The sequence below is a fragment of the Castor canadensis genome, chromosome 10 (assembly GCF_047511655.1).
Source record: "Castor canadensis chromosome 10, mCasCan1.hap1v2, whole genome shotgun sequence".
Lineage (NCBI taxonomy): Eukaryota > Metazoa > Chordata > Mammalia > Rodentia > Castoridae > Castor > Castor canadensis.
The window spans coordinates 72,744,635-72,758,551 of NC_133395.1; the positions used below are offsets into that span (position 1 = coordinate 72,744,635).

Consider the following 13,917-nt stretch of genomic DNA (forward strand, 5'->3'; position numbering starts at 1 on the left):
AGCTATTGAAGGTGGTGAGCCCTTGAGGAATCTGTGTGCCATTCAAATTCATCACCTTCCAAGAGTGGCTCTGCAGAATTTACACATGTGACCCTGCAGCAAGCAGTCATCAGATACTTTGAAGGATATCAGAAAATAAGGCACTTAAAGAATGACAATCTTAGTTTAAAAGGGAAGGTAATGTGGATTTCAGAAACAACAGACCCATGAGGAAAACATGAGACAATGGTTACTAAAAAGGCATCAGTCCTGAAGAACAGAAGAGAACTAGGAGACATGTGATTCACAGACTGTCTGCCAAACTAATCTCAAATGATTTTATACTATTATATAACAATCTGGGAACACAATAGTTCTATCTCTGTATATAATCATTTTGATGACTGATAAACATTCTGTGACATTCTTGCGGCTAAAAAGAAAAGTGGTGTGTGTGTGTTTGTGTGTGTGTGTATGATAGTACTGTTCCTGCTTGAAGATCTCTATTTTAAGAGTATTCATTGGTTAAACAAAAATTCGCTTGTTGCATAACCACTGATAGATGTTTGAAACAAGGATTAACGAGAGGAGGTGACTAACAATATCCCACAGGGTGTACTCATAGCCTTATTTCTTTTTAACTTTTTGTAATCAAAGAGATGAAAATTCACAAAGCATTAAACTGAAAATGTGAAAGTTCTCCAAAGTTTGGCTCAAGAAGAACTCTATAGGCTGGAATGCTATAAATATGTTCTATAATCAAAAAATTAATTTTTAAAGTGATGATAAAACTACTTTTTTTAAATTTTTACTAAAGTAAGATGTGTTTATGCTCTTAAAATTCAAATATAGCTTCTGAATAACTTAAAGAAAGATTACAGTTTCTGTTCTATTTACCTCATCTATCCCCAGTTCCCTTCCCTAGAGGCAAAAATCACTTTTGACTAATGAGTTTTTTTATTTTGGAATTTACATACCTAAAACTCCCACACTGTAGACAATATCCATTGACTTCTTATAATGGCAGATGAGAGTTTAGCTCTCTTACACAGCCAAATTAGCTATACAACAGTTTTTTGTTTTAACTAACATTCAGGGCTGACATTATTCTGTCAAGATAAATACCAGTCATAGATGAACATTGTAATGTAATAATGAAGACTTTTATTATTTTTGTTTTCCTCGGAGTTAATAGTTGCATTGCTTTTTCATTTGCTTGACTTTATTTGTGCCTGTGGCTCACTTCGTGACAATTTCCAATAACCTTTCAGCACAAACTTCTACAAGGTCACATCAGCCTCCAGTATTTTTCCTGGAGATACATTTCTGGAATCTTCTTCTCTTCTGCACTGATTGCTTTTACATCTACTGCACAGCTGACTTCCCAGGTCTACGCATCATCATCACCACGTTCTTGGGTCATACCTGCTGTTTTGGATACCCTCTGTCTTGCCTTCTTTCTTGCCTTCATCATTTGATGTGGTAATTATTCTCCAACAACTGCCTGAAAAAGGTTCATGGAACACTTTTATTTTTGACACTTTGAATATCTGGGAATCACTTTATTCTACCCTCATGAGTGATTGTTAGTTTAGATTAGTATTTAGTTGTAGTATTTAGGTTGGAAGTAATTTTCATTCCTTTCTTCTGGATGGCATTCCACACTAGTCTTTGTGGCAGCCATGAAAATGTGCCACTTGGCCCTCCTGCTGTAAGGAGCACTGTTGACTGGTGGCACCAGTTTCTGACTCTTTGGATCCACCTTGGCATTTGGCCCTGAGGCCATGCTTCTCATGGAACATGGCAGGTAGACTATGCTGGCCATTTCTGGAAGATATAGACCCCTCCCATTGACAATGTTAGTTCAAGATTTCCTCATTGACTTGGCAGATCTTCCTTAGACCTACACTTCTTTCTGAGATTCTTCCCCCAAGTCCTCCTTCTTGCCCCCTCTCCCTCACAAATGTCACAGGTGTATCATGTTTTCTCTAGCTTCTTCCCCTTTATCATTCATAGTTACTTCCCCAATAAATTTCTTGCACATCTAATCTTATCTTAACAATTGCTTTTGAGAAGACCCAAACTAACACAAGTGGGTTTGGGGAACCAACTCATTCCCTTCCTAGAAGACAAAGTCAGGGCCCTAACTTGGGAAACCTGGTACTCTGAAACATGGGATGTGATTGCCACGAAGCAGCTGGCTCTTCAGATCCCTTGGAATGTTCGGAATTTACAGAGGCAGCTTGCCCTTCCCCAGTAAAAGACCAGACTTCCTCATGCTGAAGAGACCTCTCTTCTAAAAGGCAAATGGTGCCACCCCCAGTCTCCCACAGGCCATTAACTAAGGTTACATTCCAGTACAGCCCACCTGGAGACACCTGGGCTCGATCAAGGAGGAGAGACATTATAAACCAAAGCAGCTTTGAGATATAGCAAGCTCTGCAAGCATCTAAGGAGTATTGTTAGGATTGTATTTTGAGGGTCCTTGACCAATGATCTAGAATATAAACTAAGACAAAGAATTCATTGAAAAGGAGATACTTTTTCCAGAAATATGTGTCAAGGTTCTGGTCATGGACCCCAGGAAATAGGGCATATTTGTTGCTAAGATGGCTCTGAGGAGCCTGGAGAAAGTGAGAGGCAGTGTGGAACAGGTGGAAATGCCTGACCATGTTGCCCTGAAATTGGTAGAGGAAGAAGTGAAGACACTGAGAGAAGTAAGCTGGAACCAACACAAGACATGTGCTAAACAACCCACCACAGCACTGTTTTTTATAGGCGTCCCCAGTAGGAACACACACCATTCACCAAGGCCAACAGGAATACACCTGCCAGGGGGCAGGAGCACCTCTTAGAAATTCAATGAAGGTGCTTTTCTCCAGAGCAGAGTAGGAGAAGGGGCCACAGAGCTGGAGATAATGAGATCCTGAAGTATAAAGACCAGGTAGGAACCTAATGTCATAGACTCTGTTATAAATTTGCTTAATACAGCTTCTGTCTTGGCATTCACTTTTTAGGCCTGACATAAATTATTTGAAACCAGTTTGGCCTGTTAAAAGTTCCCCTACTCATGTGGTTGGTTGCTTGTGATAGAGCTCTCTTGTTTTTAGTCTCACTGACCCAAAAATCCCAAAACACCCCACAGCTGCTGACCATGATAAACCTAATGGTAAACAGCAGAATTATGTAAATAAACTCCACCTTTACATGTATTTTCTTTAAACTAGTCAATCCACAGCTCCCACAAGAATGCCTGAGGGCTAACACCCATGGACCTTAATAAAAGCATAGTCCCCCTGGTACTCTGTCCCTCTTTCCTTCCCCATTCCTTACCCACTAGTTGAAATCCCCATTACCTCCAAACTTCCCTGTTGCACCCTTATATATTGTGATTCCACCTCTTAGTGTATCTTACCTGGCTCTTTGGCTAAGGCCTGTTTCAAGAGAGAGAACTCAAGGCCAAATTAAAAATAAACCACGACAATAGAAATTACAACATAGCTCAAGTACTGAAGCTGGCTTTATTTATTTGTTTTTGCAGTACTGAGAACTGAACTCAGAGCCTTGTGCTTGCTAGGTAAGCACTTTATCACTTAAGCCATGTCTCCAGTCCCTGAAACTGGTTTTTAAAGAGGGAATGATCCAAGAAGAAAAATTCTAGTGTGCACATACTTATCAAACTTTTGCTTGCATTACATTTGACATTGGCCAAAGCAAGTCATATGATTAACACCACAATCCACACAGGAGGAAAGAGCATAAGGCATGGACACTGAGATGTGTGGCCCAGTGGAGGTCACAGAGATAAGCACTATTGCTCCCTTGCTGTCTGTTAACTCCTGCTATCTGCATATTGTATATTTGAATGCTCTACAAATTTTCTTACGTTGTCTACTATTTTCTATCTCCTTGCCTTCTTCTGCTATTTAGAGAAGTTTCATCAACTTGATTTTACAACCCTTCTACTGATTCATTTCTATTATAATGTGTTTAATTTCCAAACGATCTATGTTTTGCCCCCTGAATATTTTATTTTGATATATTATCCCATTCTTATTTTCTGGATGTAGTATCTTCTCTGGTCTCTTTAAGCACATTATATAAATTGGTGAGGGTGGTTGTTGTTACTGTTTTTTAGATTTTTTTTCACCCTCTATATTCTGTTTTCTCCAAGTTGTTTCCCCACCATTTATTTGTGTGGATCTCAATCCTTCACATTGGAGTCTTTCTTAAGGTGTCTGTTGGTCCTTTGCTGTTTACTCATACTTACAAGTGAGAAATAACACCTGACTGGAAGATCTGAGCATGTGCCTCTACTACTGTTGAGATTTTTGAGGCTTTTCCTCACAAGCTCATCAGACTCCCTGGAGAAGACTCTTACAGATCCTACATGGAGAGCAAAAAGTCAGGCCATCAATGTTCTGAAAGCCTGGGGAAGGAGAGCACCCCCTGGAGGCACAGCACTCAGGTGCACTACCTTTCTGATTGCTGGCCTCCAGTGTGTTAATCACACTCTCAAGGGTGCCTGATGTTCCCCAGTGCACACACTTATATTTGATATGCTCCAAAAAGTTAACTTCAAGTTTACTCCCCTGAATAGGGAAGGGACAGATGCTCAGCAGCAAGACCTGAGGCGATGGACCTAGAAACCTAGTTTCTTGGGCACCTTTCAATCAGTTCACGTGTTAGCCACTCACTCCCTTTGCTTCCAGTTCCAAAGTTATTGGACTTGCTATTTTCAGCCCTTAGAAGATTATGCAATCATCATATTGGTTCTTGGCTCCTTGCACTGTAATTTAGCAGTCAGCTTTCTTAAATCTGAGACATAAACACTTGTCCATCTGCTCTTCAGCTTCCAACATCTTGCTTTTACTCAGCTAGCTGTGGATTTCTCCTCCTACCCCATCTTTCCCTTCACTGAAGTTTAATAAGGTTTCAAGAGGGAACAAAGTTGATGGGTGAGTACAACCTATCTTTGCCCAGAAACAGTACTTGCTCCTACTTTATCACAACAGAGATACATGTTGCTTTCAGAAAAATCTAGATAACCAGTAAAAAATGTCACCTTTAATCCCACTATCCAGAAACAACTCTCTGTTAACATTTTTCTTTCATACTGTGTGGGTGTAGGGGGAAGCAGTGCATTCTTTCATTCACATAAGAAATATGTACATGTCTCCTCTCTAGTCCTGAGAGGCTCTTGGTAAACCAGAAAGCAAGATAAGCAAACATAGCTCCTTCCTCCCAGCTCAAGATCTCTTGCCAGACTAACAAACAATTTCAACATAATGTGTGAAGTATTATTGGAGGGAAACACTGTATTTGGGGGAAGCAGAAGGCAGGAACGTTGAACTAAGCATGGCGGCTCATACATGTAATCTTAGATATTCAGGAGGCAGAAATCAGGAGGATCATGGTTGGAAGCCAGTCTGGAGAAATGTTAGCAAGACGTCACCTTAATCAGCTTCAGTCATCAGTCTTCTCTTGTGAAAGACACCAGAACAGAGGCAGACCCTATAAGCAACCCCACAAACAACAGACCTAGAGAAAGGTCAACTATTCTATTCTTTCTCCTCCACCTCAAACTCACAGACCAGATGATCATCAGGTTTGTTCCGAGGCTATTTTTGTGTTCTCAGAATTTGCCACTGCACCTGCCTTCCACATAGTAAGCACTCAAGTCTTTGTGGGATAAATAAGAGCATATCTCCAGATAGAGGGGAAAAAAGGTATAGGTGTCCCTCCAATTAAGTTTGTACCCAGAATAAATGAAAACAGATAATATTGTCTGTTTAAATATAGATTACAAGTATAACTTTCTTGTAGCATTTCTTGAGAAGATGTGCATCTTGGAGAAGGCAGTAACAATATGTATTTTTACTCACCCACTCTATCCCCTGTCCTCCCAGTAGGCATGTATTCTGTTCTACCCCTACACCTCAAATTTCTTTATCTCTCAAAACTATAACATTCACTGAAATAAAAGCACCTTTTGTACAAATTTGTTATAATAGCATTGTGGTTTAGAGCAATGATATTTTTTGAAAAAAAATGAGATAACTCAGAAGGCTTCTATGTGCAAATGCCAAGACTAACTACATATTAGGTAACACAGTTGTCCTGTTCACTCATTTCACACTTGGGAAATGCACACTGCCACTACTTAGGTACTTACTAGCCTAAAATTTCTCTCTTTTCTTCAACTTGAAATAACTGGCATTATTAAAACATTGCTTTGATTTTATTAAAATTATTTTATTAATTCTTTTCCTGTTTTAAATTTTTCTGAAGTTGACAGTAAACTTCAGAAAACATTGTGTTCAATCACATATGTAAAGAGGAGTGAGTCAAGCTCTTTAGGAGATAAAAATTTTAACTGTTTCTGACTTAAATACGTATCGAATTCAATCATATTCTATAAAATACATTAACTTTAAACCAAGTTGATTGTTCCAGTCATAAACCAAATGTATTTTAATGAGAGGGAAATTTGTAAAGTGCTTCTAAAAATATTTATATTATATATAATTTGAGCATGTATAGGTAAATTTCTTATACTTATTACGTTGGGAATGAAAATTCAACCAGTTAACAAAGCCCTTTCCAACATATACTCCTAAAGCTAGCCAAGACATTTTACTACTCACCTCATTCTGAAAACATCTTAAAAATGCTATTTAGTAAGTAAAGATGGTTTTTATTTATTTTTTTAATTTTTAAAAAATTTTTTATGTATTTATTGGGGAAAAACAAACACCTTATTTAAAAAACCTTTATGTTATTTGGTTTGTTTTGTTTTTGTTGTTGTTCATTTATTCATATGTGAAAGACGGTTTTTAATTGAAAGTTTTCACAATGAAGTCATAAACTTGGCAATGAACCTTAAATGTTCACTGAAAATGTCAGATTCTAACCCATGATGTTTACTCACAATTGTACCTGATTAGGATTTGGTATTCCCTATTCCATTGGAACAGACTCCATGTTCAGCAGGAAGATCCTTCTTTCATTCCTGCCCCCAACACACACCATTTTTGTCAAGGCTCACACTAGCAGCAGGATTCCCTCCCCAAAGATCACAGAGCCCTCCACTGTGAGCAGGGTACCCCATTATTTGTCCTGCAGTTTGTTTGCCCTGTCTCTTATCCTCCAGGGCATCAGATGATTCTGTCTGATGTTTCAACTGTCCATTGTCCCCCGTAGCTAGAAAGATTGACAAGAACAAACTCCAAAAGCAAAAATTTACAAAGACAAAATGAAGCAATCAGGCACCAGCAAGCGAATGGTATCATTTCAGAATAAACAGATGAAGGAAATAATGTTTTCCATTTAAAGAATTGCACAGCTATGTGGAATGGAGTGGCTGAAGAGAAAGAGAGAGAGAGAGAGAGAGAGAGAGAGAAATGGTTAAATAAGAGGGGGCACAGGAGTGTGCAACTTGGTTCTTGAAAAAAAGGTGGTATTTTAATAAGCAGGGATATGCCATGTCTATACATAATGACACATGGGAAAATACCCATCAGGACACAATGCAGAGAAAAAGGACACCAGTGAGGCTGGTAGTTCCAACTACCCAGCAAAACCCCATGGTGGTCTGGGCCTCAGTAGTAGCCACAAATAAGGGTGGAAAGGATTTGATTCCAGATACATTGTGGTAGGTAGAGCTGTAAGGTTTGTGAGAAGGGGGAGGTTAAGATTTGGGACCAACCAATAGGAAGAGCCAGGTGCCATAACAGAGATGGAAAATAGACATTTGGTTCTGGGTGTGTTACATGTAACTTAACCATTAGGCAGCTAAGTGGACAATGCAGTAGTCTATCCGAGTCTGGAACTCAGGGGAGATGTCCCAGCTGGAAACTCAACACTTGGATGTCAGAATGCAGAGGGTGTTCAAAGGGATCACCTGGAGTGAGTCTACATGGGAAGCCCAGGACAGAACCCTGGATGCCCAACTCTTTCCAGGCATAGTGCAGAGGAAGGAACAAACAACGGAGACCAAAGGAATCATAGGAAGCTGTGAGGAGAAGCAAGAAGAGTGGGGGATCTCGAAGCCAAATTGAGGAAAGTGTGACAAAAAAGGAGGATGGATGGCTTAGACATATGATGTACACAGATCAGCCAAGATGTGAACATCAATGCTAACATTAATACCAGTCAACATTTTCAAGAATCCTGGTGGCGTGGTCAGGGTGGAGATAATTATATCTTTAACTTGGCTCTGGTCCTCTCAGAAATTCAAGGGGAAGCCCATTAAGAACCTTATTCCAGTACAAATGGGCATTAAATACATGAAGATGTGTCCAACTTCCCTGGCTATAAAAGAGATGCAAATCAAAACTGCACTAAGACTTCAACTCACCCCAGTTAGAATGGCCATGTTCAAGGGTGATAACAACAAATGCTGGTGAAGATGCAATGAAACGGGAACCCTTATACAATGGTGGGAATGCAAATTGTACAACCATTATGGAAAGCAGTATGGAGGGTCCTCAAAAAACTAAAGATAGAACTGCCATATGATCCAGTGATACTGTTTCTGGGCACTTACCCAAAGGAATATAAGTCTGGATACAAGGGAGATACACCTGTACACCAATATTCATTGCAGCACTATTCACAGTAGCCAAGCTATGAAAATAATCCAGATGCCCCACAACTGATGAATGGATCAAGAAAATGTGTTATATATACACAATGGAGTTTTACTTAGTCATAGGGAATAATGACACCATGTAGTTTGAAGGTGTGTTTAGGGGGAGGTGAAGCAGTAGAAATTGGAGCCATGTCAAGTAAAACCAACAGCTAGTTTCACCCAAGTTTTCTGGACCTTCTTGGGCCTGGCTTCCTATTACTACCTCCAGTTTGTGAATGTTGATATGATGGTTTGGTGGACTTAAGTCATGGTGGACAAGGGTTGCTGTCAACTTGGTACTCCTGGTGAGGGGTAGAGTCTTTCTAGGACCCAGCAGCCAGTCCTGGTCTGCTTTTAGGATGGAGGAGGACACTGGGGCTTGCCAGATACTCCACTGGGACTCCACAGACATTTCCCAGACCTCAGGGTAATACTTTAGATGGCTGGCAGCTCCCATTACCACCAGAACCTGCTGGAGAACCTTTCTTGATTTCTATTTCACTCAAAACTACCAGGTCCCTGTTCCTTGGTAAGTGAAACTGTAGCAGCTTGTACCCAGGCATGGTATATATATTGCCTCCTAACAACTTGGTTCTTAACTTTAGAGGGAAATCTCACAGTTTTCACTCCACTGGACCCCCAGAAACTCAACAGAACAGGCCATGTAGACATTCCGAGGAGTTATCTCCTGATTCTGGCATGTAGATGCCTTCTTAGGGCTATAGGGAACTTGACATGACCTGTCACCATGGCCAGTCAGCATCCTGTCATCAATATAATGGAACAGCATGATGCTCTGTGACAAGTCAGGATAATCTTAGATCATGCAGACATTTGACATGGTCCTGGGGAGTCATGGGGTAAAGGTAACTGTTGGCCCTTTCAGTGAAGATACTGCAGATGGAACTACAGCTTTGGGTGCCATTATTATCACCAGATTATACGGTAACACTCTCCATCATTCTTCACCACCCTTTTGACCTTTGCCCTAGCCCAAAGGGTGAGAAGTTAGGGGTGTGACAGGAATGAGCATCCCTTTCTCTCATGTCTTTTATGGTGGTGCTAATGTCTGCAGTCTCTCCAGATATGTGGTTGGCCTGTCCTTCACCATCTCGGCTGAGGTGGGCTCTGGGCAGGGGACGATCATTCCTGGAGTTTCCACCTGACACTTTATGTTTTTGCTTATTGGGGTTTGAACTCAGGGCCTACATCTTGAGCCACTCCACCAGCCCCTTTTTTGTGTTGGGTTTCTGTTTCTTCAGGTTGGCTTCAAACCATAATCCTGGTCTCTGCATCCTGAGTAGCTAGGATTTCAGCTGTGAGCCACCAGCACCTGGCACACATTGAGATACCCCTTTGAACATCGATTAAATATTAACAATGAAAGACAGGACTGTAGAATAGGTACAGTGTGTGTGGGGGGGTACTTGTAGGAGGGGAGAATGTGAATGAAGAAGATTAAGGTGAGGGTGTATAGTTGATGGACTTCATACACTTATATGAAATAGAACAAAGAGACCTCTAGAAAAAAAAAAAAGAACCTTATTCCAAGAGCCATAAAAGCTGAGCAGTGTGACCTCCAACCAGAGAGAGAAGGTGTGTCTTCCTTTTAGGTTATACTCAAATGCACAAAACAACCAGGCTCCATGTTCTACAGAGAGATCTTTCTTTCATTCTCCCCCATCACACACACAAACACCATTTTTGTCAAGGCTCACACTAGCACCGGAAACCCCCAAATATCACAGAAACCTCCATTGTGAGCAGGACCCCCCATTATTTGTCCTGCAATCTGTTTGCCCTGCCTCTTAACCTCCAGGTCATCAGACAATGGCTCTGGAAGGTAGTGAAGGGAGGTTACAACTGTCCATTGTCTCTAGGAGTCCCCTTAGCCAACTTGTAAATTAGTGGAAACACAGGTGGGAGGGGTGCTGGCTTACTTTGTCTTTCACCAGCATTAGATCCCTAAATCTCACTGGTCCCTAATTCTACAAAGCAGCAATGGCTAAGCCGCAGCTGAAATGCCCAATTACCAAAATCTGCAGATTTTTTTTCCTCTTTTTCAGCTAAAGTCAAAACATTCCTATCCTCCACCCCCACAAACACCAAATAAGAGCACTGAAAACAGAATGAAAGAATCTCACATAACAAAATAAATTTAAGATAATTTTTTGGATAGTGGTACTTACTTCTAAATAAGACCTAAGAATGACTAAGTTCCAAATTCAAAGAAATTTAAAACTAAAATTAGTATGTTATAGTAACTAACATTTTGTTTGCAGCATCAGCAAAACCAAACCATGCCCACTGGTTACTAATTTCTAATGAATTCAAAGTTCACTGCATCTCTAGGAAGAGTAGTTACTGTTTGCCAAAATTTTTGTGTAATTCTTCAAAAATATAACTGAAAAGTTAACCATGAAGCCAAGAGTGGGCACGAGAATCTAAAGGACATTGACTATTTAAAATACAAGTATAGAGAATTCAATGCAGTTCCTTTTCCTATAAATGAAAAAATCATTAGTCACTATAGTAACAATTGGCTTCTTTTGTATACACACAAGAGTTTGTTATATGCACTCTAAAAATAGAACTTGTATGATTTAAACCAAGAAGTGATTTTATCGGGATGGTGAATCAGATGCTCCAGGTGGCCCACAAATCTATTTGTTTTTTCTTCAAAAGGTGACACAGTTTCCCCAATACCTTTTTCTATCACCAACAATTAACTGGTGTTTAGGGTTCATTGACTCCTTAAAATAACAGGCAAGTTTAAGAATCATTGCCCTAACATACCCTTATGAAAAGATACGTATCAATATGAAATCACTAAAGTCACAGTTTTTTAAACAAAACCAACACTGTGGTATGGCCAATGGTAGCACAGGTTTTGTGAAGCTGACACACAATTTAATTTAGCCATTATTACATTACAGCAGCTCAGAGCACTGCCAACTCAATAGCCCAGTACTGTTCTCTCATTATCTATGGCTTTAATTAAAAATATTAAGAACTAGTCTTTGTCTTGAATTTGTTCAGAACATGTGGCTTGATTCTAAACTCAAAAAGGGGCCCTTCAGTAGACACTGATATAGGGTACCAAAACTTGTACACTTAATGCACCTTTGTGAGAATGTTTACACTTGGACATAAAATATTTTATCATGATACAAAACCCTATGCAAGGTGTACCAACAGCTGGTAGTATAAGTGAATTCCCAAATTAATGGAGATTTGAATACTAAGAATAAAAAAGAAGGAAGAAATAGTTGAGAGACAATTTTATGATGACATATCAGTATTTCCTACTGTCAAAATTTATGGTATCTTTTGCACAAGGGTGTTAAAATTACTTTTGTCAGGCTGCAAATCTCATCAGTGAGGAACCCTTTCAACTAGAGAGCACTGTGTAGATACAGATGGTGCAGATACACGGTCTGTATTACCCTGCAGTCGGCTCTGTACTTTTATGCCTAGCTTCGTTAAGAGTGTGTAATCCGTCTTCAGATCCCTGGTGATTAAGGTGGGTGGGTACAATTCTCTATCATGCCCCTGAAGGGTAGGGAACTCCAAACACAATTTAAACCTTCCAGGAGATGCGGTTTTGACACCTTCGCACTTGATGCAAAGTGACCTTGTGCCACTAGCTCGGATTAACTCTGAGCTCTGGCAGAGTGCAATGCCTAATTGTGCAGTTTGTGAACTTGTTTCTTTCATCCACCCTCCTTATTCTTTCCCTGAAGCTACCACTAGCAAATCCTCCCAGCGCTTACCTCTAGGAATTCCTCAACAACCCGCGAAAGGAGTTTCTTTTCCTCACTGGAGAAACTGATTACTGTTTCCTTTTGACAAGTGGGCTCCTTTTGACAAACGCGCTCACTCACACGCGTGCACCGCCAATTTCCCTGCGGTTTCTAACTCCAAGTCTTCCAAAGGAAGCCGGGGTTGCCCAGATCCCCACAGAGATGTGATATGGGTGACCCCACCAAGGAGTACAAGTGAGGCCTCGTGTGATCTGGAAACTCAAATCCCCCTTTTGTCCCTGGCACCTCCAAAGCTCGCGCTCTCTCTCTCTCTCTCACACAGTGGCCCTGTACCTGGCCCCTCGCACTCACCAGAAGAAGGTTGTGCGCCACCAGGTACCCGAGCCGCGGGCTGCCGCGGACACCGGGAGCCAGGCGCCCGGTGGCGTAGCCATGCCAGGCCACCACGTAGGGGTTGTCGATAGTGATCCAGTACTTGACCTGGCCGCCGAAGTGGCGGAAGCAGAGCTCGGCGTAATCCCTGAAGTGGTCGGCCAGGGCGCGGTTGGCCCAGCCACCGTAGGCGTCCTGAAGGCGCTGGGGCAGGTCCCAGTGGTACAGGGTGACCACGGGCTGCACGCCCAGCTCCCGCAGCCGCTCCAGCAGGCGCCGGTAGTAGCGCAGCCCCTCGCGATTGGGGGCCCCGGCGCTGCCATTGGGGAGCACCCGCGCCCATGATATAGAGAAGCGGTAGTGGGTGACCCCGAGTTCGCGCAGCCCCTCGGTGTCGCGGAAGACGTTGTTGTAGCTGTCGCTGGCCACGTCTCCAGTAGCGGGCTGAGGAAGAGACGGGGCGCCCGACGGCGGGTCAGCGATCGGGGGGTCGCCCGGGGTCGCCGGAGGGTGATGGGTGAACGTGTCCCAGATGGACGCGCCCTTGCCATGCTGTCGCCAGCCACCCTCGGTCTGGTAGGCGGCGCTGCCCACGGCCCAGTGGAAGCCGTCGGGGAAAGTATCGTGCAGGAGGCCCGCGGCCTCGGGGGCGGGCGGGCGCGCGAAGCGGGCCCAGGTCTGAGCGCCGTCGCCGGGCTCGGCGCGCAGGCAGCGGCCGCCCAGGGCCAGCAGCAGCAGCAGCAGCAGCCGCGGCGACGGCGGGCGGCGCGGAGGGGCGCTGGCGGCCATGCTGCGGGGAGCCGGGTGCCGGGCCCGCGCCGCGCCCCTTTAAGCCCGCGCCCGCCCGCGCGCCCACCCCCGGTCCCCACGGGCCCCGCTGGCAATAATTACCCACGATCAGGCGCCTCCCTCCGCCCTGACATGGGGAGGGAGGGCAGGGGCGCAAAGGGCGAGGGATGCCGGGGCTGGAGAATCCGGCGAGCCCAGGTGCGACCGGTGCCGCTGGAGAACGTCGGAGAAAGGACACCTGTTCTTCCCAGCTCGCGGGAGCCAGTCGTCACAGGATGCTTGGGCGACCTCGACTTCCCCACGCGCCGCCTTGTCCGGGAGAAGCCACGGGGCTGGCATCTCTGGAGGACACAGGACAGCGGCCCAACTTTCCCCGACTTG

The 13,917-nt window shown here is 43.1% G+C and overlaps 1 protein-coding gene across 1 annotated transcript in view; it reads right to left on the reverse strand.

Annotated features, from left to right (window-relative positions):
* Kl (klotho) overlaps positions 1–13,536 on the reverse strand; it is a 41,658-nt gene extending 28,122 nt beyond the window's left edge. The window contains exon 1 of the mRNA XM_020156791.2: positions 12,727–13,536. Within this exon, the coding sequence (XP_020012380.1) occupies positions 12,727–13,536 (810 nt within the window). The remainder of the gene's footprint in view (positions 1–12,726) is intronic.
* Between the last annotated feature and the right edge of the window lie 381 nt (positions 13,537–13,917).